The 26,038-nt window shown below is 51.6% G+C and overlaps 8 protein-coding genes across 8 annotated transcripts; 5 read left to right on the top strand and 3 right to left on the bottom strand.

Annotated features, from left to right (window-relative positions):
- Nucleotides 1-146: 146 nt before the first annotated feature.
- Nucleotides 147-2,402, top strand: ACET3X_008525 (uncharacterized protein; the record flags this gene model as incomplete). The annotated part of the gene is made up of 7 exons (XM_069454708.1): nucleotides 147-825; nucleotides 895-936; nucleotides 1,026-1,314; nucleotides 1,385-1,908; nucleotides 1,967-2,062; nucleotides 2,118-2,287; nucleotides 2,337-2,402. The coding sequence occupies 7 exons, from the start codon at nucleotides 147-149 to the stop codon at nucleotides 2,400-2,402; spliced, it is 1,866 nt and encodes a 621-aa protein (XP_069304127.1).
- A 434-nt stretch (nucleotides 2,403-2,836) lies between these two features.
- Nucleotides 2,837-7,835, bottom strand: ACET3X_008524 (uncharacterized protein; the record flags this gene model as incomplete). Its single annotated transcript, XM_069454707.1, has 3 exons — nucleotides 2,837-5,508; nucleotides 5,562-7,506; nucleotides 7,599-7,835. 3 exons carry the CDS (start codon nucleotides 7,833-7,835, stop codon nucleotides 2,837-2,839), a joined length of 4,854 nt encoding a protein of 1,617 aa, XP_069304126.1.
- Nucleotides 7,836-8,128: 293 nt separating this feature from the next.
- On the top strand, nucleotides 8,129-11,673 carry ACET3X_008523 (uncharacterized protein). Its single transcript, XM_069454706.1, has 2 exons — nucleotides 8,129-8,466; nucleotides 8,517-11,673. The coding sequence occupies exons 1-2, from the start codon at nucleotides 8,409-8,411 to the stop codon at nucleotides 10,349-10,351; spliced, it is 1,893 nt and encodes a 630-aa protein (XP_069304125.1). The 5' UTR covers nucleotides 8,129-8,408; the 3' UTR covers nucleotides 10,352-11,673.
- A 343-nt stretch (nucleotides 11,674-12,016) lies between these two features.
- Nucleotides 12,017-13,442, top strand: ACET3X_008522 (uncharacterized protein). Its single transcript, XM_069454704.1, has one exon. The coding sequence runs from the start codon at nucleotides 12,105-12,107 to the stop codon at nucleotides 13,344-13,346; it is 1,242 nt and encodes a 413-aa protein (XP_069304124.1). The 5' UTR covers nucleotides 12,017-12,104; the 3' UTR covers nucleotides 13,347-13,442.
- Nucleotides 13,443-15,413: 1,971 nt separating this feature from the next.
- ACET3X_008521 (uncharacterized protein) lies at nucleotides 15,414-17,595 on the top strand. The gene is made up of 2 exons (XM_069454703.1): nucleotides 15,414-16,966; nucleotides 17,036-17,595. The coding sequence occupies exons 1-2, from the start codon at nucleotides 16,777-16,779 to the stop codon at nucleotides 17,389-17,391; spliced, it is 546 nt and encodes a 181-aa protein (XP_069304123.1). The 5' UTR covers nucleotides 15,414-16,776; the 3' UTR covers nucleotides 17,392-17,595.
- A 1,132-nt stretch (nucleotides 17,596-18,727) lies between these two features.
- On the bottom strand, nucleotides 18,728-20,353 carry ACET3X_008520 (uncharacterized protein; the record flags this gene model as incomplete). The annotated part of the gene is made up of 3 exons (XM_069454702.1): nucleotides 18,728-19,867; nucleotides 19,936-20,040; nucleotides 20,093-20,353. 3 exons carry the CDS (start codon nucleotides 20,351-20,353, stop codon nucleotides 18,728-18,730), a joined length of 1,506 nt encoding a protein of 501 aa, XP_069304122.1.
- A 1,474-nt stretch (nucleotides 20,354-21,827) lies between these two features.
- On the top strand, nucleotides 21,828-23,308 carry ACET3X_008519 (uncharacterized protein). Its single transcript, XM_069454701.1, has 2 exons — nucleotides 21,828-22,219; nucleotides 22,282-23,308. The coding sequence occupies exons 1-2, from the start codon at nucleotides 21,854-21,856 to the stop codon at nucleotides 23,182-23,184; spliced, it is 1,269 nt and encodes a 422-aa protein (XP_069304121.1). The 5' UTR covers nucleotides 21,828-21,853; the 3' UTR covers nucleotides 23,185-23,308.
- A 290-nt stretch (nucleotides 23,309-23,598) lies between these two features.
- Nucleotides 23,599-25,834, bottom strand: ACET3X_008518 (uncharacterized protein; the record flags this gene model as incomplete). Its single annotated transcript, XM_069454700.1, has 4 exons — nucleotides 23,599-23,666; nucleotides 23,723-25,147; nucleotides 25,195-25,249; nucleotides 25,340-25,834. 4 exons carry the CDS (start codon nucleotides 25,832-25,834, stop codon nucleotides 23,599-23,601), a joined length of 2,043 nt encoding a protein of 680 aa, XP_069304120.1.
- Nucleotides 25,835-26,038: the final 204 nt, after the last annotated feature.

Here is a 26,038-nt window from a genome sequence, read left to right as displayed (position 1 = left end):
GGATCCACCCCTTGCAGGCGCCCTTGGTAATCAGGCTGGAAAGGAGCGCCTGGAAATATAATAGCATTGTTGCGCCGAGAGTTTTCAATAATCTTCCCAGTATTCACTTTTTCCATTAGAAACGCACCTGCTAGCATTCAGACAGTATGGAGACTCTTAGGGAAATAGTGCGCGATGCACCTTTTGGTCAGCTCGTTCGCTACGCAACACGTAACCGCATCTTCAAGTATCCAGAAGAGTTACCCGGGTTTGAGATTCCAGCTGCATACACTGAGAAGAACACTGGAGCCTCAGGCTCGACCACCCAAGCGCACTCCAATCACTCCACAACCACCATCAGCCCGCCAAACCCAGATCAGACCACTACCTCCCCCCCTACAGTCGACCTAGAGAAGCTCCCCTCCCGAACAGCAGATATCGAGAAACCGCAGTCACGCAACTCAACCTCAACAGGCCACGAAGACCCCGGTGTCCCAGCAGCGACCATCGCTTCGCACACTCTTCCCTTCAGCCCCGAGCGCCTCGAAGCCGAACGTCTCGAAGCCACTCTCGCACTCCATGGCACGCGCTCAGCGCCTCATGCTATTGCGCCCACAAAGACGGCCGACGGTCTCGTATTGGCGGAATGGTATACCACTACCGACTCAGCGAACCCTCACAACTGGTCCTGGGGGAAGAAGGCTTGGACGGCGTTTTTGGTCTGTCTGTATACGTTTATTGTGTATGCGGGGAGTTCGATTTATGTTAGTAGTACACTGTTGGTTATGGAGAGGTTTGGGGTGGGTGCTTTTAAGGCGAGTTTGGGATTGGCATTGTATGTTTTGGGTAGGTGCTTGTGTGTTCGTATCTGTTGCCATTCTTTGCGATATAGTTGGGCTGACGATACATGTTTAGGTTATGGAATCGGACCGTTGCTGTTCGCGCCACTGAGTGAAGGTAAGAGTATATCCTACGCGTCTTCATTCATTCCTTTCCAAGTCAGTCGTGGCCATCACGAACATGACATTTACTGACCACTCGTCTAGTACCGCAACTCGGGAGGAACATACCTTACATTACTACTTTTGCACTTTTCACCATCCTCACTCTACCAGCAGCACTAGTAGATAACCTCGGTGGTCTTCTTTTCCTCCGTTTCTTGCTAGGCTTCTTTGGAAGCCCTTGTTTAGCCAACGGCGGAGCGAGTATGCAAGATCTATATGCTCTACTGGAGTTACCATATGGCCTTGCTTTCTGGACGGCAGCAGCCTTTGCAGGACCAGCAGTTGGCCCTCTCTTGTCTGGATATTCCGTGTATGCCGAAAACTGGCGTTGGTATGTCTCCTTCCTTGAGCAGGTGGTTATATCCACTTCGTGTCGTCTCATACTGATCACGCATCTGCAGGTCACAATGGGAACTCTTGTGGATGTCCGCCCCAGTATTCCTCCTATTCTTCTTCTTCATGCCGGAAACACAACCTACTACCATCTTGCTGCACCGCTCTGCCCGTCTTCGCGCATTGACAGGCAACCCAAACATTCACACGCAGACCGAGATCGACCGCAAAGGCATCAAGTTCTCTGCCACACTCCTAGATGCTATCATCAAACCCTTGGAGATTTGCGTAAAAGACCCTGCTCTCTTCTTCATCAACGTATACTCCGCTTTGACGTATGGCATCTACTACTCCTTCTTCGAAGTCTTCCCTCTCGTGTATCTTGAGATATATGGGTTTACCGTTGGCGAGATGTCGATAGTCTTCTTGGCGATAATCATCGGGTGCTTCATTTCGATCACGATATACTTTCTATACCTGAGATTCTATCTCACACCGGATATCCTGGAGAGAGGTTTGAGACCGCAGGAACATAGACTTGTGCCGGCCATATTCGCAAGTTTTGGCGTACCGATTGGACTGTTCCTATTTGGTGAGTTTCAGACCGCGGTCTAAAGAGCTAAAGTGGACATTAATTCTGATACCTGTAGGCTGGACGGCTCGCCACTCCGTACACTGGATCGCTACAGCCATCGGTATCACCATATATTCGACAAGTGTATTCATCATCTTCCAGGCAGTCTTTTGTAAGTTGTTCTTTGGGCTTCCTATTTCCTGTTCACTTTGCTGACCCTTGTATAGCATATGTTCCCATGTCCTACCCAACCTATGCCGCCTCCCTCTTTGCAGGCAATGACTTCTGTCGCTCGGGCTTCGCTTTCGGGTCCGTGCTCTTCTCCCGTCCAATGTACATCAATCTGGGCATAGGGAAAGGTATCAGCCTGTTGGGTGGGTTGAGCGTGATGGGTATCGTAAGTTGGAAATGATTGCAGAACCTGGCAGTGCGCTGACTTGAGCAAGGTTGGCATGTATCTGATCTGGGTGTACGGCGCAAGACTGAGAGCACGATCGAAGTTTGCTGTTTGAGATATGACAGGCTGCGGCTGGAGGAACACGGGCGACGATGGTGGCGCTGTAGGGAAGACCAGAAGGACTGTTATATGCATCGTCTGTGAGTCTTGGAAAGGAGTGCTGGGTCTAGGCCGGATTAGGACTAGACGCAAGACGTGCCTGAACGATCAAATTGCCTAGAAGCCAACATTTCCACTGTAATACACTTAGATGCATATGGATCTGGGTATGTACGGTTGTTATGGCATGGTATTAGCTCTGCAGCATGTGAGTATCAGTGATGCGATACGTGAGTTGGCGAATGTGCACGACCTCAGGACCCTAACGCTGAGATACGAGCGGGGCCTAGAGTCTGACTTATTATCATGATGTCGGTATTGGGATGAGGCTGATTATCATTCGTGATTCATAATGTTCATACTTCGCTTGATGCTCATAATTTGCACCTTTCAACTCTCCAAATCATAGAGTAGACATCCTCCAGTCCTGAAATTGTACACAAAGGCCTTTCCCACAGGTCCCTCCCCGTTTGCTCCCCCTTCCCCTTTGCTTTCAACCCACCTCGCCTTATAACCCAGCAGCAGGTCATGCAGCTCTTGCAGATACTTTCTTTCGGCGAGCGGCATCTTTTGAATAAAGAAACGCCATGAGTCTGGGTCACTGAGACGTGTCTCCTTGAGAAGGTTCATCACCTCTTCCTTTGTTTCGATGGCAGCGATGGGTGCAGATTGGAAAGCGGAGAGCAGGTCTGAGGAGCGCGATTGTGCAGCCTCGACAATGGACCACTTATTGCTCTTCTTTGACCGGTGCTGGGCTATGAGGACGTCAACATTCGATTTTGGTACGTTGGTCGTGTTGCTTGAGCTTGGCGGTGCGGCTTTGATGAGGCGGGCTGCGCTTCCTTCGCGCTCTTCACGGTCTCGGAGCTCATTTCGGAGGTAGTTCAAAAGATCCGCGCTGCGCAGATCTGTGTCTTCCTTCTTTGCGATGGACTTGACCTTCAACTCAGGCTTATCGGGCGCGACGCCGTGCTTGATCACGATGACCCAGCTGTGCCTGTCGTCACGATAGTGACGCAGAATATCTTCGATGGAGTGCGCATCGACAGCGAGTTCGGCGGTGTAACCATGAGCAATGAGGTCTGCTACCATCTTTATGCCGGTAGAGCGGAGGACATTGGGGTCGAAACTAGCGACGAGACAGTCGCAGCGTCGTGGCATCCAAGAGATAGATGGAGTATCTTCTTCGGCATGTTTCCGTAAGAAATTCGACTTCTCAGGCTTCTTGATGTATCGACTCATGGAGTTGACGAGCCGGTCCCATCCTAGGTTCACACCTACAGCATGGGACGCAGCTGCTGGTTGCGCGTGACTGGAGGCCTTCAGACGGTATTCTTCAATCAACTTGTCGTACCGTCCGCCTGCAGCAAGCACCTCTTTCTGCTTTGTATCGAACAGACATTGAAAGAGAATGCCACCTGAGTAGAACTTCTCATTGAAGCTGCTCAACACGCTGATGTAGATTTTGCGCTTCACACCCCACAGCTTCGTATAATTAATGACAGAACTCAGATGTGCGAAGATGGCATGCGTTCTTTCGAGGTACTTGCTGCCTTCGAATAGTCGTCGCAGTTTCGCAAATGCTTTTTCTGGAGTGTCGCGCCAGTCGAAACGCGCCAGGTCGTCTAATGAGGTCGATGGGATGCCAATATCGGAGGATCGTAATTCGTTGCGGATCGACTGCCAATTGTTCTTCCCAATGTTCAGCTTACTAAGGGCCGCCTTGACCGCTGCGCGCTTTGGGACGCTGATCCTGCAGAAATCCATGATCATTTCTAGTAGATCCGCGTGATTCAAGTGAAAACACATCTGCGTCGACCGGAATGAAGGAAACTCGTCGATGATCTCGTCAACAACCTTGAGAACCTCTGCCTCCTTCAAGGTAAGATCGAGCGTATCATAAGACAGGATATCGAAATCCGCCTCGCCGTTACTACGTGGAGCGCTTCCGGTGTAGTTATCACGATAGACGTGACCGATCGTGAATGTTTTCTCAAGAAAGACTCCACCTCGACCAATGCTACGTGCGTAGGGCAGAGTCAGGTCGTAGGGTAGCTGGACCAGAGTTCCAGAAGGGTCGAAAAGCTTCACGACGTTGATGTCGGCATAATGGTCTGACCAGGGTAATAGTACCTGACGTTGTATCTCAACAGCACCATGGCTCCGGAATACCATGGCCAGTCTGTCCCTGACGAGATTTTGTAGAAGCACGTCGTTGGCCTTTATCGTCTGGGTTGTCGCGCTGAGGTCCCAAGCATGGTCTTTTGCTTGGGTGTCAGGCTTCTGTGAGAAGAGAGCAGCCATCATCTTCGCGTAATGCGGCGAGTTGCGATCTGAAAGGGCTTTGAGAGCTTCCTTGACGGCCTCATCCTCCATCTGAGCAGGTACCTTACCGCTTCTCAAGAGCTCAGTGCATCCTGGCCGCTCCGAAGGGCGATGGCTGATAAGCGATTTGATGATGCCACCTTGCAAAGACTTTTCGGGCGTTTCAAATTCTTGTGGAAGATCATGTTTTCGTTCACGCAACGACCGAACAACCTTGTCGCGCTCCATGGCAGTCCTCAGGGGAAAGCACATCTCGAAAAAGATGATGCCCATGGAGTACATGTCCACCTTGTTGTTGTAGTCACCGATAACACTAGAGCTCAGCTCAGGAGCAACGTAAAGCGCTGTGCCTACGCTTCGCGTCATATCGCCACCGTCCTGTGTATCGTTGGAAGACTTTGTATCGGATCTCTGGTATTGTCCACTAGTAGCTAGTCCAAAGTCGCCGATCTTAGGGACCTTGGCCATATCAATGAAGACGTTGTCGGGCTTGAGATCACGATGTATGATACCGTGACCGTGGATGTGAGCGAGCCCTTCAAGGATTTGCCGGAACAATCTCCAGTATTCGTCTGGATCGTCGTACAGACCTGTGCGAATCAAATCTCGAAGAGTTTGTTTCTCACAAAACTCCATCTGAATATACAAGATTGATCTCGACGACTTTGCAGGCATCGAATCGGACATGGCGCGTTTTTTTATCGCTGGAGAAAGCGATCCCAGACTAGCTTCATCTTCTAAGCTAGGTCAGCCCGCGAATACTTGAAAGGCCAGATCATATACTACTTACCTGAATCAGACCCAAAGATCACTGCACCAACGTCATCTTCTGACTCATCGTCGGACCCGAACTCGATCTTAGGATATCCACTGGAGCTGATGAAGTCTAAACCACCACCGCTTTTTCCGTGACCACCGCCATCTGTTGTTGTCGTCGTTGGAGAAACGTCCGATTCCCAGTCAGAATCATCTCCATCCGATGTTGCAGAGTCGTAGTCGTCATCGGCTTCAGCTTCTGGCCAGGCCGTGTAATACCGTACCACACAGCTATGGTTGAGCCTTGATAGAAGCATGACCTCCGAGAGGACTTCACTCAGTGCTGCCGCGGACTTTTGCTTAATTTTCTTGATGGCGTATAGGCGACCATCGACTTTGTTGCGAGCTTTCACGACTTCGCCATATCCACCCTTGCCCAGGCGACCTTGCTCGACCCAGTCATTGGCGTATCGTGAATAGGATGGGACAACTCCGGACGAGGACTCACGCCGTAGCCTATAGCGGCCCAAAGATGTCGACGAATTTCTAGAACGTACAGGAGTGGAAGGTCGCTCATATACATCCACATTGTCACGCAAGAATTCGCAGGGGATGAGATCGAAGGCGGACGGTCGTTTCTTGGGATCAGGTTTGAAGAATTTGCGCAAGACCTCTTGCAATGGTTCCGAGCAGCCAAGGATATCGGACAACTCCTTGGGCGAGTTATACTTGCCAGGTACGTCAAACCCGAACAGCATTTGAAGGAAGGTGACTCCCAAATCCCATACATCAGTCTTGCGAGTGTGATGCGCATCCTGCGAGAGCTCCGGTGCTATCCAATAGAAAGATCTTAGGGGTTTTGTCGGTTGTACGTCTTGATACAGGCTGTGCAGGTGGTACAAAGTACCTTGGAAGCTAGCATCAGCTAGAAGCACTGTTATACCACCACCAGAAGATTTTTTGAACAAGATGTTATGCGGATGAACGCGCTTATGGACTATACCGTTGCGGTGATAGAAGTCTAGTGCTTCCAAGAGTTCAATGGTCCAGGAACGAACTCGTGCGACCGGCAAGGGCCCATCGTCGGCAAGTCGCTCGCCTAGGGACCCTTTGTCGGCGTGTTCCATGAGGACACTGATTTCCCACCCGAAGTCAGGAAGATGCTCAACTTTAAAGTCGAGCACGGACAAGATGGCGCCTTGTCGTAATCGTTTGATCTCTTCCATCTCGTCTTCGAACCCCATAATAGCCTTTTTCAACTGAGGGTCAGCAGTAGTATTTCCGTCTCCCACTCGAACCCGCTTCAATACTAGCGTGAGCATCGCTGAACTCCCAGCCGGTTTGACCAGTAGCTGTTCTGTCAGAGGGCCAGAATGGAAAGGGAGAGGGTTCTCAACACCGCTACACTGGATTATAGTGTCTTCGTGCTGAACGGTAATAGTCCTGTCGAAAGAAATGTAGTTGACATTCTCGCCGCTGGGACAGTACGAAGGCGGCGTGATGGCGGACACACGATGCTTCTTGCGCTTTGCCATCAGGTCTTTCCGGCGCATTTCGTCGCCTACCATCTGCTGCAATAGGCGCTCCTCCTCGGCCTTCTTCTCGTCCTGTTTTTTCTGCAGCTCTTCTTCCTGCTGCTTCAAATGTTCGACTGCAGCCGCTTCTTGCACTGCTCGCTCGGCATCCAGATTCTCGTAAGTTCCATCCGTCTCGCGGACTGCAATCTCGTCCTCGAGTATCTCCTGGATGGCAGTCGCAATGTCGTAGATCATCACCTCGCCGACCAGTTCGCGAGGTCGGTTCTTTAGCAGGCCATAGAGCCGATCCCAAGTGCTTTTTCTTAGGCTGCCGCCGTCTTCTAGAGTGAGTTCAGGTAGCGTCTTGGGGTAAGTAGCTGTGAGTTTAGCACAAAGTGTGATGGAAATCTTCTCGTTGGAAAAGGATGACAACTTCAGACGCAATACACGATCTGTGGTCTTCTACTCTCGAGTTAGCGCATGCCCTGAACTGAGACTGAGTCATCGTGGGTCAAATCGATATATCGTGGTAACATTGAAACGCTGTGACTTACGCTCCATGCGCCTTTGGCTTCTGATTCTTCATAGTCGTCCATGAAGACAGCCCTCAAGACTTCGCGCTCATCTTCTTGTGCCTTCTCGTAGGTTTCGGAGGGTTGCGCAACCATCGGGGGTCGCGATTCTCCGAACGGGCTGGTTGGGCCCATCTCATCGTCGCCAGTCGGCGTACCTGTCGGCGTAGATGCATTATGCGTTTGTTTCTTATTCTTTGGTGTTCTTAGCGGTGCCATAGTGGGCTAGTGGTGAGTGATTGAAAAGGCCGTCATATAGGGTATCGACGGAGAGACTAGCAGCCGTAGCCGCTGCCCTTCACACTGCAGACATGTCGACTGGTTGAAACTGCAGTGAAAGATGTTGAGAATGACGATAGAGACTTCGTGGCCAGCGCAGCGCACGTCGAGTAGCGGTCGGTGGGGGCGATATGTTGGCGAAGCCCCGCCATCCATGGGCCTGTTCCGCGCCATCCCTGCAGGCGCAAGCTGAGCCGCCGGACGCGACTTTCGCCTGTCGCTCGAGAAATGGAGCAGCAGGAACAACAAACAGCATCGCCCCTTTGTCCACTCTGGCAATGCGCTAGCAGTCTATCGCATAGTGTGTCGGACGTGTTTGCGAACCCTTTGCGATAACAGCCAGTGCACCAAGGCGTCTAATCCGCTCTCGGCCCTCGCTTTTTGCGAGTAAACAATCCGCCAAACAAACACACGCATATACCCACCCAGCGCATGCGACATCGACATCGCCATCGCTTCCACCAACGCTCCTGAACCACGACGCCCGCCTCTAACGGCGCCCCACGCTCGATCATGTTTTCTTGGATCACAGGCCCGCGCATCACCAATGTGATAGAAGATCTCCAGCCTGGTACGTCGCACTGTGTTACGCGCGTCCTGTGGCTTGCTAACAGCGACCAGAAAACAACTACGAGTCTACCTTTATCGAGCCTCCCGAGACGCCGGCCCATCAGTTCGCCGTCAAGGCTTTCAAGCATGCCATATTTGGAACACCCGCGCCCGAGGAAGCAAAAGATGCCTCGAAGAAGAGCGAGAGGAAGGCGAGGATAGATGCAGCAAACGCAAAATTCGAGCTTCCCGCACCGAAACAGAGCCGACCACCCATCTCGCCGTCAAAACAGCCCGGCGGAATCCTCATGACGCCAGGCACTGCAAGCAAGGGAAGGAAGCAGGTGTCATTCGGGTCGCAGGTAGTGGATAACGAAGGCAAGCGCGACAACACTGGCAAGACTGGTATACCCAACGACTGCCCTGGGAAGTTCCCTAGTCCGTGGACATCTGGTACGCACCTGAAGCTTGACCCCGGAAGCGACAAACGACCGCGTACCCGCCTCACCGAAGCCCTACTCGACGCGCGAACGACGACACAGACAAAGTCGGGCCAGAAGCCCAAAGCGCGAGACGACAGCGACATTACAATAGATCTGGGTGCCCCGCGGTCCGAGTCCGGCAAATACTGGAAGGAGCAGTACGAAAGCTACGCGGCAAACAGCGAAAAGGAGATGAAAAAGGTTATTGCGAAGCAGCAGCTTGCTAAGAAGTTTGCCATGAAGAAGGATGGCGAGGCCACAGAACTATCCACCAGACTTGAGCAGGAACGCAAGCGGTACGGACAACGAGAGCGGGATCTAGAGCAGCAGAACAAAGACCTTCAAGAACGACTACGTCAAGCCATGGCCGAGAGCATGTCTTCGAGTATCGAAATCGCAGCGCTGAAAGCCCGAATCACCGTTCTAGAAGCGTCAGGCTCAACACCTTCCTCTGAGCTTCAACAGAACAAGGCTCCCTTCGAGATATACGAGGATGCTAGCAGAGATCATCCACGATCACCTGCGCGTGACTTGAACGTGGACCCTGGAGTTTCTTTCGCTGCGAACAACAGCATGGCTTCGTCTACCAAAGAGAACGCATCACCTACGCCCCGCCGTCATCGCCGTGGTACTATCCCCGATACGCTGAACCGACCGGCGCTTCCGTCCAGGCTAGGGACGGCAGAGGGTGAAGCCTCCATCATCCTAGGCAGAGCGCCTCGTGCACCTGCACGTCCATTTGAAATCACTCTAGAGAAGGCGCTTGCACAGCCTCAGCAAGAGCAACCGCAGAGATCGCCACTGAAAATCCGCAGGCCAGACCCGGCCGACGAGAACAATGCGCCAAAGTCGCCTGCCGCCATCCTGCCTTCCAGTCCGTTGCCGATGCCATCACCAGGTCTCGATCCCTGGATGGATATCAACAGTTCGATAGCCCAGATGGACAAAATGGCTCTACCCGTCTCTACTGGTCAGCCGTATTCACGACCTGAATGGAATCCACCACCAAAGCAACATCGAGTGTCGAAATCTGTATCGCAGGTCAAATCAACAGAGACAACTAAGCTAAGCGAGAAGGCTACCGTGCCTGAGAAGAGCGACAAGAAAGCTGAACCTACGCGACGCAGGGAACGTACGACCGAGAAGGCCACCCATGTCTCAGAGCTTGAGGCAACATCAATTTCGTCGAAGAGAGTCGACAAGCAGAAGTTAGAGGAACCCAAGACTGACGCGTCCTCCCACCCCGCTCGTACCGATGCCAAGTTCGACCTCTCGAAGATCACCGCACACCATGCAGAGGGTTCTGCACAAGTGAAGCACGATCGTAGCCAGATGCTACCTGTTGACCGCAAAGAGCAAGCAAGAAGGCGGCTTGAAGAGAGGAAGAAGTTGAGGAAGGCCGGTCCTTCGATTGTTGCATCTTGACCGTGGGTCCGAACATTGGATACCAGGAGTGTGTTGTTGCATTTTCTCCGGAGTACAGGATTATCATGGCTATTGGGTTCTGGATCATTGCACGATACCTTCACATGCTTCCTCGTTTACATATTTCAGTGGAATATTCATACATTGCTTCATGCATCTTGTACAGAGCGCTCTATCATGCAAAAATGGGGTATCGTCCCAAACGCCATCGGAAATGCTCCTCCGTCTATGCAAAATCCTTACTTTTTCCCCGCAGCAATAAGTTCCAATGCCTTGTAAACGGGTACATCAGTCTTCTCCAACTGTGCCCGTTGATACGACGTCATCTTGCCCAACACATACTTGCTCACGACATTCGGATCTCTACTCTCTGGCCTCCCTATCCCAACGCCTACTCTCCACCACTTTACTCCTCCAAGACTTTGTTGACAGCTTTTTATACCATTGTGACCTTTTGCACTGGCGCTACCGTCGCGGATCGTCACTTTGCCTAGCGCAGACTCAAGTTCGTCGTGTACAACTACTAGCCTGCCTTCCAACGTCGCACTTCCGGAGGCCTGCCGTATACCACGTAACCACTCGTTATATGCCCGGAGTACACCACTCCCACTGACATTCATCAATGATGTGGATTGCCAGAATGTCCAGTCATCTTCTGTGCTTTTGTCCGTGGCTACTCTTCGATACCCTGTCAGACCAAACGCCAGATGTGTAGCTGGAGGCCGTGATACCAAGCCTGATAGGCCTTTTTGAAAGCGATCGTAGCGTTTTGCTTCGGAGAGTGCGGACGTGACGATGTGGCCTGCGGAGTGTAGTGTATTGGCATACGCTGAGCCTGGGTTGCCGATGGAGGCTACGAGGAGAGGGTAGGCGGTTTGGGCAGCAGGTTTCGCCATTGAGATTTCTGGTGGTAGAGCTATAGACGAGGCGTCAGATTGAGCAGCAAGTCTGCTGTTCTGCTTGGGTGACTTGTTGGAAGGTTTGCGGAGTTGGTTCGCTGGAGTCTCGGTATCGGATTGCGTGGGCGTTGGAAGGGCGGAGTCGTGTCTTTGCTTCTCTTGTTTGCGTTCTTCTTTGCGAAGCTGCTTCCGCTTTCTTCGTCTGGCGGCTGCTGTGATGGGCTCGTCGCTGCTGTAGTCGCTGTCTTCTGGTGGTGAGGCTTGGACATTTTCGTGAAGATCGGCGGCAGGGATTAGCAAAGCCGACGGAGGGCTCGCCACGTGCGCACGTGTGGTCGCGTCTGGCATGATATGGGAATGAGAAGAGAATTGTGATGATGATCGCGACAGGATTGTGTGGAACGATCTTGTGTTAATCTAGGCGGTCCCTTGTGCTTGGGCTTGCTCTGTGAAGTGAGCCATGAAACGTCATAACATACGCTGTGGATTGTTCGGTCACAGCCACACGTAAGAGTCATAGTGGATTGGTAAGGGCGCTGCACCGCAAACCGCCCTTTTCAAGACGACATGGATATGTCATCATCGGAAAAGTATAGCTTTTTGCAAACTTCTCTGCTCATTAGCATATGGATAATGATTTGAGACGCGAATCGGAAGGCGCAGATCGCGAGATCCCTTGGCGTACATCATTGTTCAGGAACAAGGGTCTCGGTGCCGCATTTCAACCTAGCTAACCCCGATGACATCCGCCACCTGCACGCCGACAGCCGTGTAAGCAGTAACCTCTGCACCCACTCGTTCGAACAAGAGCGAGCACATCAGAGCCTCATCTTTCATTTCCTCATCACCTCACCATGTCCGACCGACCGGCAACACCACCACGAGCGACTCGCTCAGCGGGCAGGCTGCCGCCGAATCCTCCTACCCCCGAGCAGATCAGGCGCATGGAAGAGGCTCGCCTGAAGGCAAAGGCGCAGGCGCATCAAGCACAAGCATCAAACCCCTCACCAGCGCCGGCTGCCGGTGCCAAACGAGCGTACTCCTCTATCACAGCCGCACAAACTCCAGCGACTCTCCGCAACGCTGCAGCAGCATCACCCGCAAAACGCGATCAGAATGGCTTCATACAGCCACCGTCAAACGACTACATCCAGCCGGCGAAGAAATACGCGAGATCGGACTTCATCGATTATGATTTCAGCAAAATGACGGACACGAAGGGTGGTTTCCTAAGCACCGTAGACGACCCGCATAACAAGGCGATGTGGAAAGGGCAACAGAAGGAAGAGCAGAAACCGGAGGGCGTCTCAATGGTAGAGTGGGAAAGGGAGCGTATAAGACGGAAGCTTCGTGCCAACAGGGCAGGACCATATGAGCCTGGTATTTCCATCTTGGACACGGTCAATGGTAAGGAAGAAGAGGATGAAGAAGCGGCACTGCTTGAGGCTGCTGAGAATGCCGAGATCGAGAGTGGAACGTTCAAAGGCAAATACGGCGACGGCAAACGCGACGTCAAGGGCAAATGTCGGGAATGTAACAGTCTCGAGATCGATTGGAAATGGCAGGACATATTCGGCATCGGCGTGTGCAACATCTGCAAGGAGAAGCTCCCAGACAAATACTCGCTCCTCACCAAAACCGAAGCGCGAGACGATTACCTCCTTACCGATCCCGAACTCAAAGACGAAGAACTCCTGCCTCACCTCGAACGACCGAACCCGCACAAACAATTTTTCCACCCTATGCAACTGTTCTTGCGTCTCCAAGTCGAAGCGTACGCTTTTAGTCCACAGAAATGGGGATCAGCAGAAGCGTTGGACGAGGAGTATGCGAAAAGACAGGTAGTGAGCAAAGAGCGGAAACAAAAGAAGTTCAAGAACAAGCTCGAGGATCTGAAGAAGCGCACCAGAGTAGAAGCGTACAAACGAGCGAGATTGGCGGATGATGGCGGTGACGCGCAATTCGGGCAGAAGATCAAAGGCAGATACGATAGGCATGAGCACGAGTGGGGCCGGAGCGTACTCGACCCTGAGACGGGTATGACGAAGAAGAGGTGTGAGGAGTGTGGGATGGAAGTTGAGGAATTAGAGTTTTAGATAGTTTCGCATGGCATGGCGATGTGACGCGCAAGATGATACCCATATATGTATTTCCTGTACTTTACCTCTATGAGATGGTAGCAAGCGTTGTGTGGTAGTCTTCTGAGACCGCATCATTTCCGATGTAGAACGTGGGAAGAAGCTGCAACCTATCACCGACCTTTGAAGCTAGACCCACTGTCCCTCATCCCTGATATGTCCTCAACACATCGCATGGATGTCGGTAGTCGACCTCACTACTTGACAAAAAAAAAAGGGTATATATTAAGATATATCTCACTATTAACCATCGAAACAGCTTCAAGGGCCGGTAACTCAGTGGTAGAGTGTAGGACTGCAGTTCACCAAGACCGTCTTCCCGAAGTCACCGGTTCGACTCCGGTTCGGCCCTGAGTTTTTGTTTTTATTCCAACCATCCTACAACCCGCTCCCCTAAGACAGCTGGAGATGGTCTCATGTTCCACTCTGCTGGTGCGAAAGTTACTTTTTGCATCATGGGTGAGCACAGCAGGCGCCTAAAGCCGTGTGTTCTCTCTCCAGTGATAGGAAAATTATAAACAGCTAGCCTACTACAATCGTGTTTACTAACAAGTTACATATATAAATAGGTGCTCTGGGCGCCAACAATATTGTTAAACCTTCTGATCGCGCTTAAAACATACCTATGTAGGCTATAGATCTCATGAATACGCGAGTGCTAACATGTATCACAATCCAATGTACACTGTGACTTGATAGAATTACTTCCTATATCAATTTAGTGTCCCTACCGTATACGGTGCAGTCTCCAGCGCATCCCATTAGGTAAGGTAGATTTCTTCTACCTGTGATTCATCCATTGCCTCCATAGCCTCGCCATTCATCAAACCTAGGACATAGCATTCTCCGATAAGCCGGTAATGCCCAGTCTCAACATCGGGTCGGATCACAAAGGGCATCTCGAGCCCAAACAGGATGACAACCTCGTCCCCACGTTGTGCATCAGGAAAAGCTAAGCCCATAAATCCAGTTGTGCATACGAAACATTTAAACATAGGTTTTCCGTTCTGGTCGCACGGTCGTTGCTTCGACTGTTCTAGTCTTTTTTGGAGCGTTTCTGGAATCTCCAATGCAGTTTTACCATGCACTACGCGGACGATGCGTTCGCTTGTCGCATCTTGTACGATGTGAGGCTGGGTGTTGCTATTGCAGTCTTCGAGATCAAAACCAGAAGGTTTTACGGAATCCTTGATATACGATCAGACGTCAGTGCGTTGAACCAGCGCTGGCACACCTTTCTGGGGGTGTGGACGCTCGACCGAGACGAGTTCATACGCACTCTCGGTTGATATTGTTGTATTACAGTATAATGAAGATGTATTGGCCAGTAGTTCATAGTGGTCGCTGAACAAGTGATTCGTATGACGAGGGATGAAGCCCTGAATTGTTAGGACTCGTATTCCCTGCACACGTAAGCAGGGAGCTTTTCCACCCCGAATAACATGCTCGTGCTGAGCGAGAATTTTGGCCTTTGATGTTCTTCCCATTGAGACTGATGATCCTTTGGTTTGTAAGCAGCCCATCTGTATTCCTGACGAGGATGGTAATGCTCCTGCCCCGTCGGGAATCCAAGACGGCCAGTTCTGTCTTTCTTTCTCGATCGTCGCCACAGAGCCAGCATCTTGCAGGAATGTAATATTTGCATGTTCTCCTTGAACTTCCATGCATGTCATGCAAGCCGAGAGATATACATCCAGAACTGAGAGGCTGTAGTCGACTTGGAGGGATGGGCCGACTATATTATATCGAGTCATCAAAGCCATCACTCCATAGATCGTATCGCGTGGATTTGTAGCTTTGCGAGCCCGAGTGATACGTAGTATATTGTTACTGTGCACAGTCAATACTATCCTTGCCTACCACTGCAAGTATCCGACATCGATGCCATGTGGAGAGCACTTAGAGCGTTTTGTGGGATGTAAGTTCCCTTCCACAGAAACTAGAAGCACCCGATCCAAGGGCACGCAAGACCTGGCATTCTGCAAGTCTCCTACGTTCTATAGCGAAGTCGCAGCTGTGCGCTGCGAGACATGCGCTACTAAGATCGTTCCACTGAAGAATGTTGGAACCTACGCATAGTACCGTCTCTCGAGCCAAGATCAACTCTTGAAGAGTCCATACGCGCTGGAACCAAGGCAAGCGGAGTACACATTCGAGAGCTATCACACATCTTTTAGATATGTAGAACTCGTGTGCAGATGGCAATTTCCATGGCAGCCATCTTAGTCCGGTTCCAGGATCATAGGCTGCATTGCCGAATGCACCTTCTCGAAGGTCTCTGAGAATCTCGGTTTCGCGCCCTTCCCAGTTATTGAGTTTCTCGATTGCTAGTTCGGCGTCTTCAACCCGGTGAACCCTACATTCCTGCACCCAAATTACTACTCTCTTAGCGTATGAATATATCCGATCCATCATAAGGATCTGAACTGAATTCTCTGAATTGTCGCCTTGGTTTATGCATACCGCGTCGATCCACAGTAGACGCCAGCCTGTTGTGGGCCGCAGATAATGGAGAAGATGGGCAACTGCGACACCGACATGGAAGGATAATGAATGGTTTTGCCCGTAGCTGTGCCGCTATTCTTGTTCACCTCGAGTGCCCAGCCAGTTGTGCCACTATTGCCCCAGGCATAGGACACGCTCTCGTACGGCGGAAGGTCTTCAATCGATGCTTCGAGCAGGCATGACACATCTTTGGATTCTGCAGGCAATGTAAGCAACCTAATAGTATCGTGCGGCTGGTTCAACTCGCGGTAAACGTAAGTGTCATGGATTGGAGGCTTCTTTTGTTTCGATAACGTGTGGCACCCCTCGCATAAGCCATCATCTGACTCGGAGTCAACAATTTTGTCTCGAGGTCCCAGGCCCTGTTCAGCTGGTAATCCATCAGACATGTTCTTAACGCTTTGCCTTGCCTTGTCAAGATATGCCCTTGGGAATCAAATGAAGCACGGTTGTCGTAGAGGAACCTGTGCGGTCCTAAAGAGCGAAAAGCCGAAAGTTATCATCCATAACCCATGACCCCGCCGCTCTTGGTGAGAGGGGAGACAATCTACATATGAAGCCAAGCGCGGGGTTTGCGGCACGGTCGCAGCGACAAGATGACATCAGAGCTCCTGCCGTTCCTTGCATGCTACCTACCTAGGTACGTTCAACACCTCCCATCCAATAATGCCTTCACAGGGTTACAACACAATGACCCTGCGCAGTCTGCACTCACAGAGACGCTGGAGAGCACGGGCTGATTTCTACTGGTAGGGTCCTTTTGGTACTACCTAGGTAGCGTCGGATTTAGACACAATAACACCGAAGCATTACAACATGAAACGCAGCATGTATTGGGGCACATTTTGTTACATGCCCAGGTGCCTTCGAACATTTCGCTTCGATGTATGTAAAACAGATCTTTCGTTCCGTACCCAGATCAATCTTCTTCAGCACTGCGCCACGGTCGTCATCTTTACGAGTGCATACAAGATTCTACGCGTCCGCAATGTCGCCTATTCCCATCGTCGTTTGTGGCAAAAACCCAAATATCGCAAAGGCGGTTCGCGAGAGCGTTAAGCCGGAATACGATGGTATGCTTGAGCATCTCGGTCGGACAAGTATGTGCACATGGAAACGTACCTAACCTCGTTATCCTTCAGTAATCCACATCATCCTCTCCGTCGAAGAAGCAACATCCTCGATTCCTCTACTCATCTCGTCCAAAACTCCGCCCAACAGCTCCTCCAACATTGGCTCACAGAACTACGGCACCAGGCCCGCTGTCGTAGCTCTCGGAGGCGGTTTCAACAACGAGATGTTCGAGGAGATCAAGAAGTCTTGCGGAAATGAGAAGATGGTATGGGTGCGCACCGATATAACCAGAACCGGAGAGATGCCGGACTTTAATGATCATGAGGCGTATGGGAAGGCGACTGGGGCGCGGCTGAAGAAGTGCTTGGATGAGTTGAAGATTGGGAGGGAAGGTGGTAAGACAGAGGGGATTTGGTTTTTCTGAGTAATATAGGGGTGTGATGCTTGACCACGTAGGGACCATGATTAAATATGTTAACTGAAGGGTCTCTAGAGTCATGTTCATCATCGTGGCCCTATGTTAGGGATAGACGTCAGAGCCACACAAACACATGGATTGGGTCGTGTCGGCTTTTGGTCGTGTGAAAAAGAAGGGAAATTGGTGATATGCGGGAATGGAACAAGAGGAATAAAGCTTAACGCTATCGTAATGGGAGTGTATGAAGCTGGTCACTCAGCTCTTGACATGGCAACCGGAAGAAGAGAGACCATGTCCTTCTGGCTGCCTGATTGATGTCTTCACAGAAATGGGATGCTTCCCTCCTTTTAGATGGAGAGAGAAAGAGCGAGAAGCCCACACATCAGCACCAAGCACGTGGATTTTAGACCGGAAAGAGTTTTTGAAGGCGACCAGAAGGGTTTGTATGCCCATTGAGCTAGCTCCATTCCGGCACCTGGCATGACTATACAGCATGAAGACAATCTCTGTAAGTTTGTGGTGTTTTGGTTGACTGGTCAAGGTCCACAAGTCTCTCTCCGCACATACAAAGTTCCTCGTGTGATTTTGGCTGAGCGGAAACCTCAGTCAGCTTCACATCAATTCCAAAACCACCACGGCAACACCCTCTCGCATCGCATGCGATATCAAGCATTTGAAGTGTGCCCATGTGATCGAGCAGCGCAAAGTTCTAGGCGCAAGGAGGAGTACACATGTAGTTGCGGGTAAGGCTATTTTGGAAGGTAGACATATCATGGACCTTCAGTCTTTTGGTTCCTAGGTAGTTGTGTGTCGCAAGAAAACTCGGAAGGAAAAGGTGCATGGCGTGCTGTGCGTTTTTAAAAGAAGCTAATAGTAGGAGAGCAAGACCACTCATATTTAAGGACGAACATGATTTTGATCTTACAGCGAACCAAGTCCATATAAATAGCCTCCAAAATTTTTTGAAAATTTGAACTTGTTATTGAGATAATGACATTGATAAGAGTTGCTATGGTCTTGCAAAAAGAACGCAGAACAGACCATCGGAATGCTTGGTTTTCGTTTTGGTTTTATGTGAGAAATAAATAATGTACAAAGAAGGAGAGTAGTGAGGCCAGAGTATGGTTTTATATGCTTTCTAGCGTCAAGCTCGGAATCTGTGCTCAATCTGTACATTAGTATCAGCCTCGAAAACATCTGAAGGATTATCCATGTGTTCACAAAGAGCCGAGTTCACGCAGTCATGGAAACGTTCGAGGGCTTGTTTGAATCTTTCATTACTCTTGATTATCACTTAACGCTATTACCGCGTAAGGTATCTATCATAATCAATCACATCACTCTAGTACTTGTTCCAGTACTGGCCGCGACCCCTCCTCAGGCCGTTGACATCAGCCTGCTTGACAACAAAGACACCACGGTCAATCGTGTTGATGACAACGTAACCAGACTCAAAGGTGTAGGCGGACCAGGTACCAGCGTCCCAGAGAGCGTCACCACCGCCGGGCTTGACATCATCCGGAGGGTAGACGTCGAAGTAGCCAATCTCCTTGATCTTGGAGCCGTCGGGGAACTTGGGGACGCTGGAGATGTCGAGGATACGGAGACCGGCCTGGTAGTTGGATTGGTAGTTCAGACCATCGTAGATGTATTGGTTGTGGTCGACGGAGCGGGTGCTGGTCTTGTAGTAGCCGGTGACAATGGGCTTCTCAAGGTTCTGGATGTCCCAGATATACGTCACGGCGAATCCGTCACGTGCTGGACTGTCAACAGCGGTCCTGTTGGGGTCGATTTGGCCCTCGTCAAGCTCATCGTCCATGAAGATGTAGGTTTGCCAGAAGGGGTCAATAACCCAACCCTGGTGGGTGTAGGAGGCTCCGACGTAGGGTGTGCGAGAGATGATGGCACCAGCGTTGCCGAAACCCTTCTTGTTGGTGACGTCGTAGATGGTCAGGGTGTCCTCGTTGTAACCGTAGCAGATGTCACGGCCGTAGTACTTCTTGTGGGGTCCACGGTAGACAATGCATTGAGCGTCGTGAGTGTAGCCGTCTTGGCCGTTGCAACCCTCGACGTAAGGCTTGGTGGGATCGTCCATGTTGATGAACATTGGTCCACCAGCACAGGTGTCGTTGCGACCAGGACGACCGCCAGCACCGCAGGCGACGGCGTAGTTCTTCTCCTCGTTGGCGACGACAGTGTGGGTACGGCCCTTGATACCCTGGTTGATGTCGACAAGAGCAGTGTCCTTCTTGATATCGAAAGTGTAGGGCTTCTTGGGAGAAAGCTTAAGCAGCTTCTTCAGGTCAAAGACCTGGACATGGTGGCCGACACCCTCGGAACCAACAATGAGGCTGTCACGAACGACCTTGATCTCACGCCAGATGACGGAGTCGTTGTTGGCAGGAAGACGTCCAAGGTATTCCAGCTGACCGTTCTTGGTGACTTCGGAGAAAGAAGCACCGTAAGTCTGACCGATGGCAATCTAATTGATATTAGTTTGGGTTCGCAATTTATCCAGGGGACTTTTTTGGTATAGCAGGGATTACTTACGAAGTCACGGCCCTTGTGCGACCAACCCCAGGAGCCACTTCCCTCGCCAATGGCATCACCAAGCTCCTCGTGCGTCTTGAAGTCGTATAGGTCGACGTTCTTGCACTGTTTTGTTGTTGTTAGTTGGGAAGGGTCTTTGTGGAATAAACGTGCTAACCTTGTAGGTTTGGTCGGCATCTCCTTTGACAGCCTCAACACGGCCGTTCTTGCACTCAATCTTGTTCTTTTTGGAGCGCTTGCTGGAGAATCCGTTCCAGCGCTTGCTGTCGTAGTTGCCAGCAGCGCGTTGCTTGGCCCATGCCAACTCCTTGCCGGACATCATAAGGTCCATGACCTCTCCAGAGGCATATTGCTGGTGGGTAAAGCCATGAGCGGCGACCAAAGGCAGCAAGGCCGTGGCGATGGTAGCCCACTTCATCTTTGCGAACAAGACTGCGGATTGACAATTGGCAGTTGATGATGATCCGAGAACCTGGGAGCAGGTTACAACACTTTATAGGTCTTCCCCTCTCTGCACCACCGTCTCGGAAGCACCGACATGCCATGATGCTGTCGCGTGCAGGACGCCGCAGATGGCCATCATGAGTAGACCTTCCTATCACAGGTACTCCGAAAAGCTAGTATAAGCAACCAAGACCGTATAGAAGCAACGACAGCGGCCGTGGTATGCAGTAGGGTGCTGGGCGAACCTTGGTGAAGTCTTGGGCGTGAATTTTGCAGGCAACCGTTCATGCACGCCGAGAATAGTGTGATGCTTGGCAAGCATTCCGCCATGGATTCGAGCATGGGAGCATGAAACTACGGCTGGTATACCCCAGTATGCTGCAAGGCGTGCTGGTCGAGGCCGTGGCGGGGCTACACAGACGCAGTGCAACCTAGGGTAGGATCATCTCGAGCGAAGATGGAGATTGGTAGATAGCGTAGCCTAAAGAGGAAGCTGCTTTGGTTGCCAAGAATAACTGGGCCCGGTTTGCGCCACAACCAAATAACCGTGAGGAGATTCCAGCTTGACTATTGATTCTAGAGAAGGTGGTGAACTGGATGGTATAAGCCGATGGTAGGCTTTAGCCGAACCAATGCTGTGCGTGAATACACCATGGCATTCCAGGCAACTTCCATGGAGATGATGCTGCATGTCAGTTGTCGCCATTCCGGTGCCCGCGAGTAGTGTGCTTGGGCCTGACTAGGGATAGAAGGGCTCGCTCTTTCGGTCTACGCGGTGGGCAACGACATGCAAAAGACGGGAAGTGGAATGGAATCAAAGCGGGCCTATCGGTAGACCTTGACCCAGGCTCCGAGGTCCTTATCTCGACTAACACGAGTGCTGAGAAATAGAAAGGGCGATCTCCCCGGTTGGCCTTGGCACGGCATTCGTTGAGTGGAACAGCATAGGTAGCGGAGATGAGGCGGAGTGTATGGTGGCGACTGAGAGCAGAAGGAAATTGATGTGGCCAGGAGCGCGGAGGGGACCGCCTCTTGTAGTATACTCGTGCAGTACCCACTGAGCACAATTGAGGGTATTCTAGAAGACATAGACACGGCCAGGGTCATTGGCGCAGCGCATGACGAGCCGCATGCTTCGCGTCGTTCCAAGCTCTAGTGACTTGACAGGACCACGGCCGTGGTACTGCCATGCCTTTGTGCCTAGGCCGTGGACAGGCACCGCCAAGAGGTGTCAAGAGCGACATGTGAGATGTTGGAATCTTGGAAGAAGGTCAAGTAGATAAAGGATCTGATGTTATCGGGCAGAAGAGGCAAAGGATGCGACGCTCGAGGACCGAACGGTAGAGGGGAAAGAAGTCGCGCAAGGCGCCTCGGCTGGACTTGCCATGCCGGCGCGACATCATCACGTCCCTTCTCATCAGCCCGAGTCCTAGTGCCACGCTCTCAGCCCCAGCTTCGGCCAACCACCACGACCATGCAGCTCACCGAAGACGACCTCTATCGCACCTCGACGCAGTTTAGGAATTGGTCGTTTACCGCGCCACAGCTAGCCGCCCAGCGCCTGAAGATCAACGTCCAAGCCACCGAGCGCGTCAAGGCGAATGTTGCGCGTCTGCGAGCACAGCGCGGCAATGACGCCGTCGACAGTGATGCCGTGGCCTCTGGCATAGACAAGGAGAACGGGAGCGGGACCAGTGGAACAAACACGCCAGATGGGCGAATGCAAACCGTAACAGAGGTAAACTGCCTGACCGCAGAGGAAGAACTCAAGATAGTCAACGAATTCTGCGAACGCGCAATCGCCCTGGGAAACCATTACAGCTTCCCCTTGAACGTCGTCGTACGTCTATCACACGTCTATACGAAGAAGCAGACGAGACATGTTCACTAACGCACCACCAGTCAACATGCATCCAGTTCCTCCGCCGCTTCTACCTCTACAACTCCCCCATGACCTACCACGTTAACAACATCCTCCGCACAGTCATGTTCCTTGCCACAAAAGTCGAGCTCTTCCCCATCCACGTCTCGCAGTACGCTGAAGGCGCCGGCCGCAACGTGACCGCCGAGGACGTCCTCGCCCCCGAATACATCATCGTCCAGAGTCTCCGCTACAACCTCGACGTCCGGCATCCGTTCCGCGCTATCAAGGCTGGCCACATGGAAATGCTGGACATGGCGCATGGGAAATACCAGGGCCCGGCGCAGGGACTGGGGCAGAAGGACGTCCAGGCTAAGATATGCTCTGTCCCGGTCAAGACAGGGGGCCAGGCGATGAAGATGCCGGAGAAGAAGGTCGAGGAGAGGATACACAGTGCGTATGGTGTGGCAACTAACACGCTCCGCACTATTGCCGTCTTGACAGATGCGTATTTCCTGTACACGCCCTCCCAGATCTGGTTGGCCGCCCATCTCCTCGCCGATGAACCGCTCACGCTATTCTACCTGTCGCTCAAGGTACCGACGTCTAGTCCGATCTACGACAAACTCCTGAGCACACTGCGGAACTGTGCATATCTTATATCGAGCCACCGTCTCTATGTCAATAATACACTACCAGCCCCAGAGCGGGAAGCGAGGGACGCGAAGCACAAGGCCGAAATCAAGACGCTGATGCAGAAGCTCAAGAATTGCCGGGATCCAGACAAGGCTGATTTGGTCAAGTTGAATCAGGCGCAGAAGAGGGATGCCGTGCAGGGCGATGCGCTAGAGGAGAGCAAGGCCAAGAGGAGAAAACTGGCGAGAGAGGGGTACGAGAAGGAGTCTGATGCTTTTTGGGGGCCTGAGCTCAAGAAGGCTGAGTAGTGTGACTGTGGTGGTCAAAGGATATGCATATAAATTCGGCGTTGAATCCTACTGGGCGGTATTGGGTGGCGTTATTGGGTGTTCCTAAAGATACCAATGTGCTTGTCGGGCGAGTAGCACAAGGAGTTCCGAGAGGATATACAAAATCATTTCACATCCTTGCTAATTTGGCTATGCAAGATTCCAGATTGAAGGCCACGACGCCATGCTTCCCATTACCGATTACCCCGTCGTGTTATTAAACCGACGTCTATCCAACACCAGGCCTCTCAAAGGCCTTTGCATGCCCCCAATCATTAACCTGTCGTGTGTACAAACCAACGTCTATCAAACGCCTCGCCAACCCCATAGATGCTTGACCAAGTCGATGCTGCCAAATGCTCACCTTGAATTCCGCCCCAAGACTCCCTCGCGTCAATCAGCAATGCGTCCAACACGGTTCTTCAAAAACTTGTAGGGAATCCGCTCCTTCCGAGGCGCACCTGTTCGGTTTAGCATCAATTGCCACGCCCGTAAGGAGGTGTACTGCCCGTCCTACCCTGCGCAACACCATTCCTCGGATCCCTGCGGCTGCCGTTGGGAAACATGGGCGCCACCGGCGCGACGCCCGTCTGTTTCTTGGCTCCTAGCACAGAGTTGCCGAGGAAGTTGCCGGGAGTGTTGGCAGGATGGGTGCCGAACATGCCACCACTGCTGACACCAGGACGTCCGATCTTCCCTGGGGAACCGCTTGGTTTGTTGGTTTTCTCTTGCGCTTCTTCTTTCTTGCGGCTCTCGAGCAGAGCTTCCATCGATTCGAGGGCCTTGTGGTACTTTTCTGGGACCTTGCTCATGTCGTTTTCGAATGTGGTCATGATGTGAGCTTTGCGTTCTTTACACTTCTTTTCGAGTTCGGCGATGGTGTAGCTGGAGATGTCGCGCTGCTGCTTCTTCTTCTTCTTAGACTTAGGCGTTGAAGTACGAGTCGAGGATGCGGTTGGGCTATCTTGTAGTTGCGGTGTTTGTTGATCGCGCTCTGAGTGGGGATCAGTATCTTCTGCAGAAGATTCCTTGGTGATGGCGGCGTTCTGGGGAGTCTTAGGACTAGCTTCACTGACGAGGCTTTTCTCATGACGCTTCTTTCCGACGGAGGATGCATACGCCTCATGACGACGAGCCAAATCTGGACTTGTTGGTCGTACTGTGATGAGCGGACGATCTTCAGAGGAGGAGTCGTCGTCGTCGGCGGAGGTGGCGGAACTGCCTCTGACATGATGTTCAGCCACATGGTGTGAGCCAGATTGACGACCAGAGCCTTTGGTTGTGAGAGTTGAACGAGGATCCACAGGGGGTACTTGGTCATCTTCTTCGTCTTCTCCGTCTGAGTCTTCCATGCCGTCACCATATTCACCAAAGCTCTCTTGCCGCTGCGCCGCTTTCTTAGCAGTGTTGTCGCCCACAGGACTAGAGTCACCGACTCCTCCCTGTTCCCAAGTAGGTACATGAGATTCAAAGAAACTCCCATGATGATCAACGTCGTCTTCTTCGTAGTCGTCACGACGCTCCTGGTCGCGCCTTCCGTTTCGATCTTGGTTCCGATCTCCGCCCGCACTGCCCCGCGAGGGTCCCCCAAAGTCATTCCTATATTTAGGCGGGGCTCGGTCAACGCGCTGACCAAAAGACTCGTCGAAATCCTGGAGGACTCCTTTGAGATCTACAATGGCCTTGTGAAGATCTGGGAAGTCGCTACCGCAAGACGTGTAGATTGTGATCACGTTCCAGGCCGCGGTCATCAAGTTGTTAAAGTTCGGGAATGCTGTGTTGACAATGGAGTTGAACAAATCCACTTTGACGTGGCTCGGAATTGTGTCGAAGATCTTGCCCTTTGTATCTTCAGGGATTGTATCGAGACCAGTACATTTGCGCTTGTTGGAGACATGTTGAACCACGTCCTCATTTGGCTCCCGCTTGCGTGACTTTCCCACTGTTGTTTCGTTAGCGCTATATTATCATGATGTCTGACGTATTTACCATGTGCAAGAGTCCGGCCCTGCTCCGCCTTCACTGGGTTGAGCCTTGCAAGTGTCTGTACTAAATCAGTAGAAGTACTTGGTTTATTTTAGGGCTGGATTTCTGCAGGAGATTCGGAAAGCCCACAAAATGTAAATGAACATACCTCCCCATCATGAAACAAGACTGGCGCCTGATTAGGCATGTTGTAAGCGGCCCGCCGCGCTTCGTTGATCTTGTTCATCCTCGCGAAGATAGTCTGGAACTTTTCTTTGAACATGGGTACCATAGTTTGAGCAATGAAGCCATGGATGGGTTGGGAATCGAGAACGTTCTCATCCAGTGGCAACGGATCCTCAGTACGCATCTGAATATGACCATTCTCTACCACTAGGTAAACACGATATATGGCATTCTGCTCTTCAGGTAGTTGGACATTTCCGAGATCGAAACATGTGGCTTCTTCTTTGAGAGTGACGAGAACCAGTGGAGGCTTGATGGTACCGTTCACCTTGGTGTAAGTAGGCGGTTCATCGTTGCTGATACCGTCGAGGAACTCATTCAGATGGTGCGGATCAACAAAGCGGAGTTGGTCACGAAGGATGAGCGCGCGCTTCTGTGACTTGTTGAGCGAATTGAAGGTAGGCGCCTCCATCTCCATAGCGAACGAGGTGTTGAGGCAGTGTATCCTAAAAGCAGGTGTATTCTCTTGGGAAACACTGAGCGCAGTTGCCCTAGAGGCGACGTCAACGTAAGGTGGTCAGTCCGGAATACAATTTCAGCTTGTGTAGTGTGGTGGGGGAGACAACAGGTGGAGTCGGGGTCAGGAAGCGGTGTTTTATATCCCTGGGGAGACGAGCTAGTA

The sequence above is a fragment of the Alternaria dauci genome, chromosome 8 (genome assembly GCF_042100115.1).
Source record: "Alternaria dauci strain A2016 chromosome 8, whole genome shotgun sequence".
Classification (NCBI taxonomy): Eukaryota; Fungi; Ascomycota; class Dothideomycetes; order Pleosporales; family Pleosporaceae; genus Alternaria; species Alternaria dauci.
This window is presented reverse-complemented; position numbering and strand designations above follow the sequence as displayed.

Coding starts and splice junctions, on each gene's coding strand:
- ACET3X_008523 (XM_069454706.1), top strand. CDS start 8,409: ATGTTTTCTTGGATCACAGGCCCGCGCATCACCAATGTGATAGAAGAT. Junction 8,467..8,516: donor GATAGAAGATCTCCAGCCTG/GTACGTCGCACT, acceptor AACAGCGACCAG/AAAACAACTACGAGTCTACC.
- ACET3X_008522 (XM_069454704.1), top strand. CDS start 12,105: ATGTCCGACCGACCGGCAACACCACCACGAGCGACTCGCTCAGCGGGC.
- ACET3X_008521 (XM_069454703.1), top strand. CDS start 16,777: ATGTATGTAAAACAGATCTTTCGTTCCGTACCCAGATCAATCTTCTTC. Junction 16,967..17,035: donor CGTTAAGCCGGAATACGATG/GTATGCTTGAGC, acceptor GTTATCCTTCAG/TAATCCACATCATCCTCTCC.
- ACET3X_008519 (XM_069454701.1), top strand. CDS start 21,854: ATGCAGCTCACCGAAGACGACCTCTATCGCACCTCGACGCAGTTTAGG. Junction 22,220..22,281: donor GCTTCCCCTTGAACGTCGTC/GTACGTCTATCA, acceptor ACGCACCACCAG/TCAACATGCATCCAGTTCCT.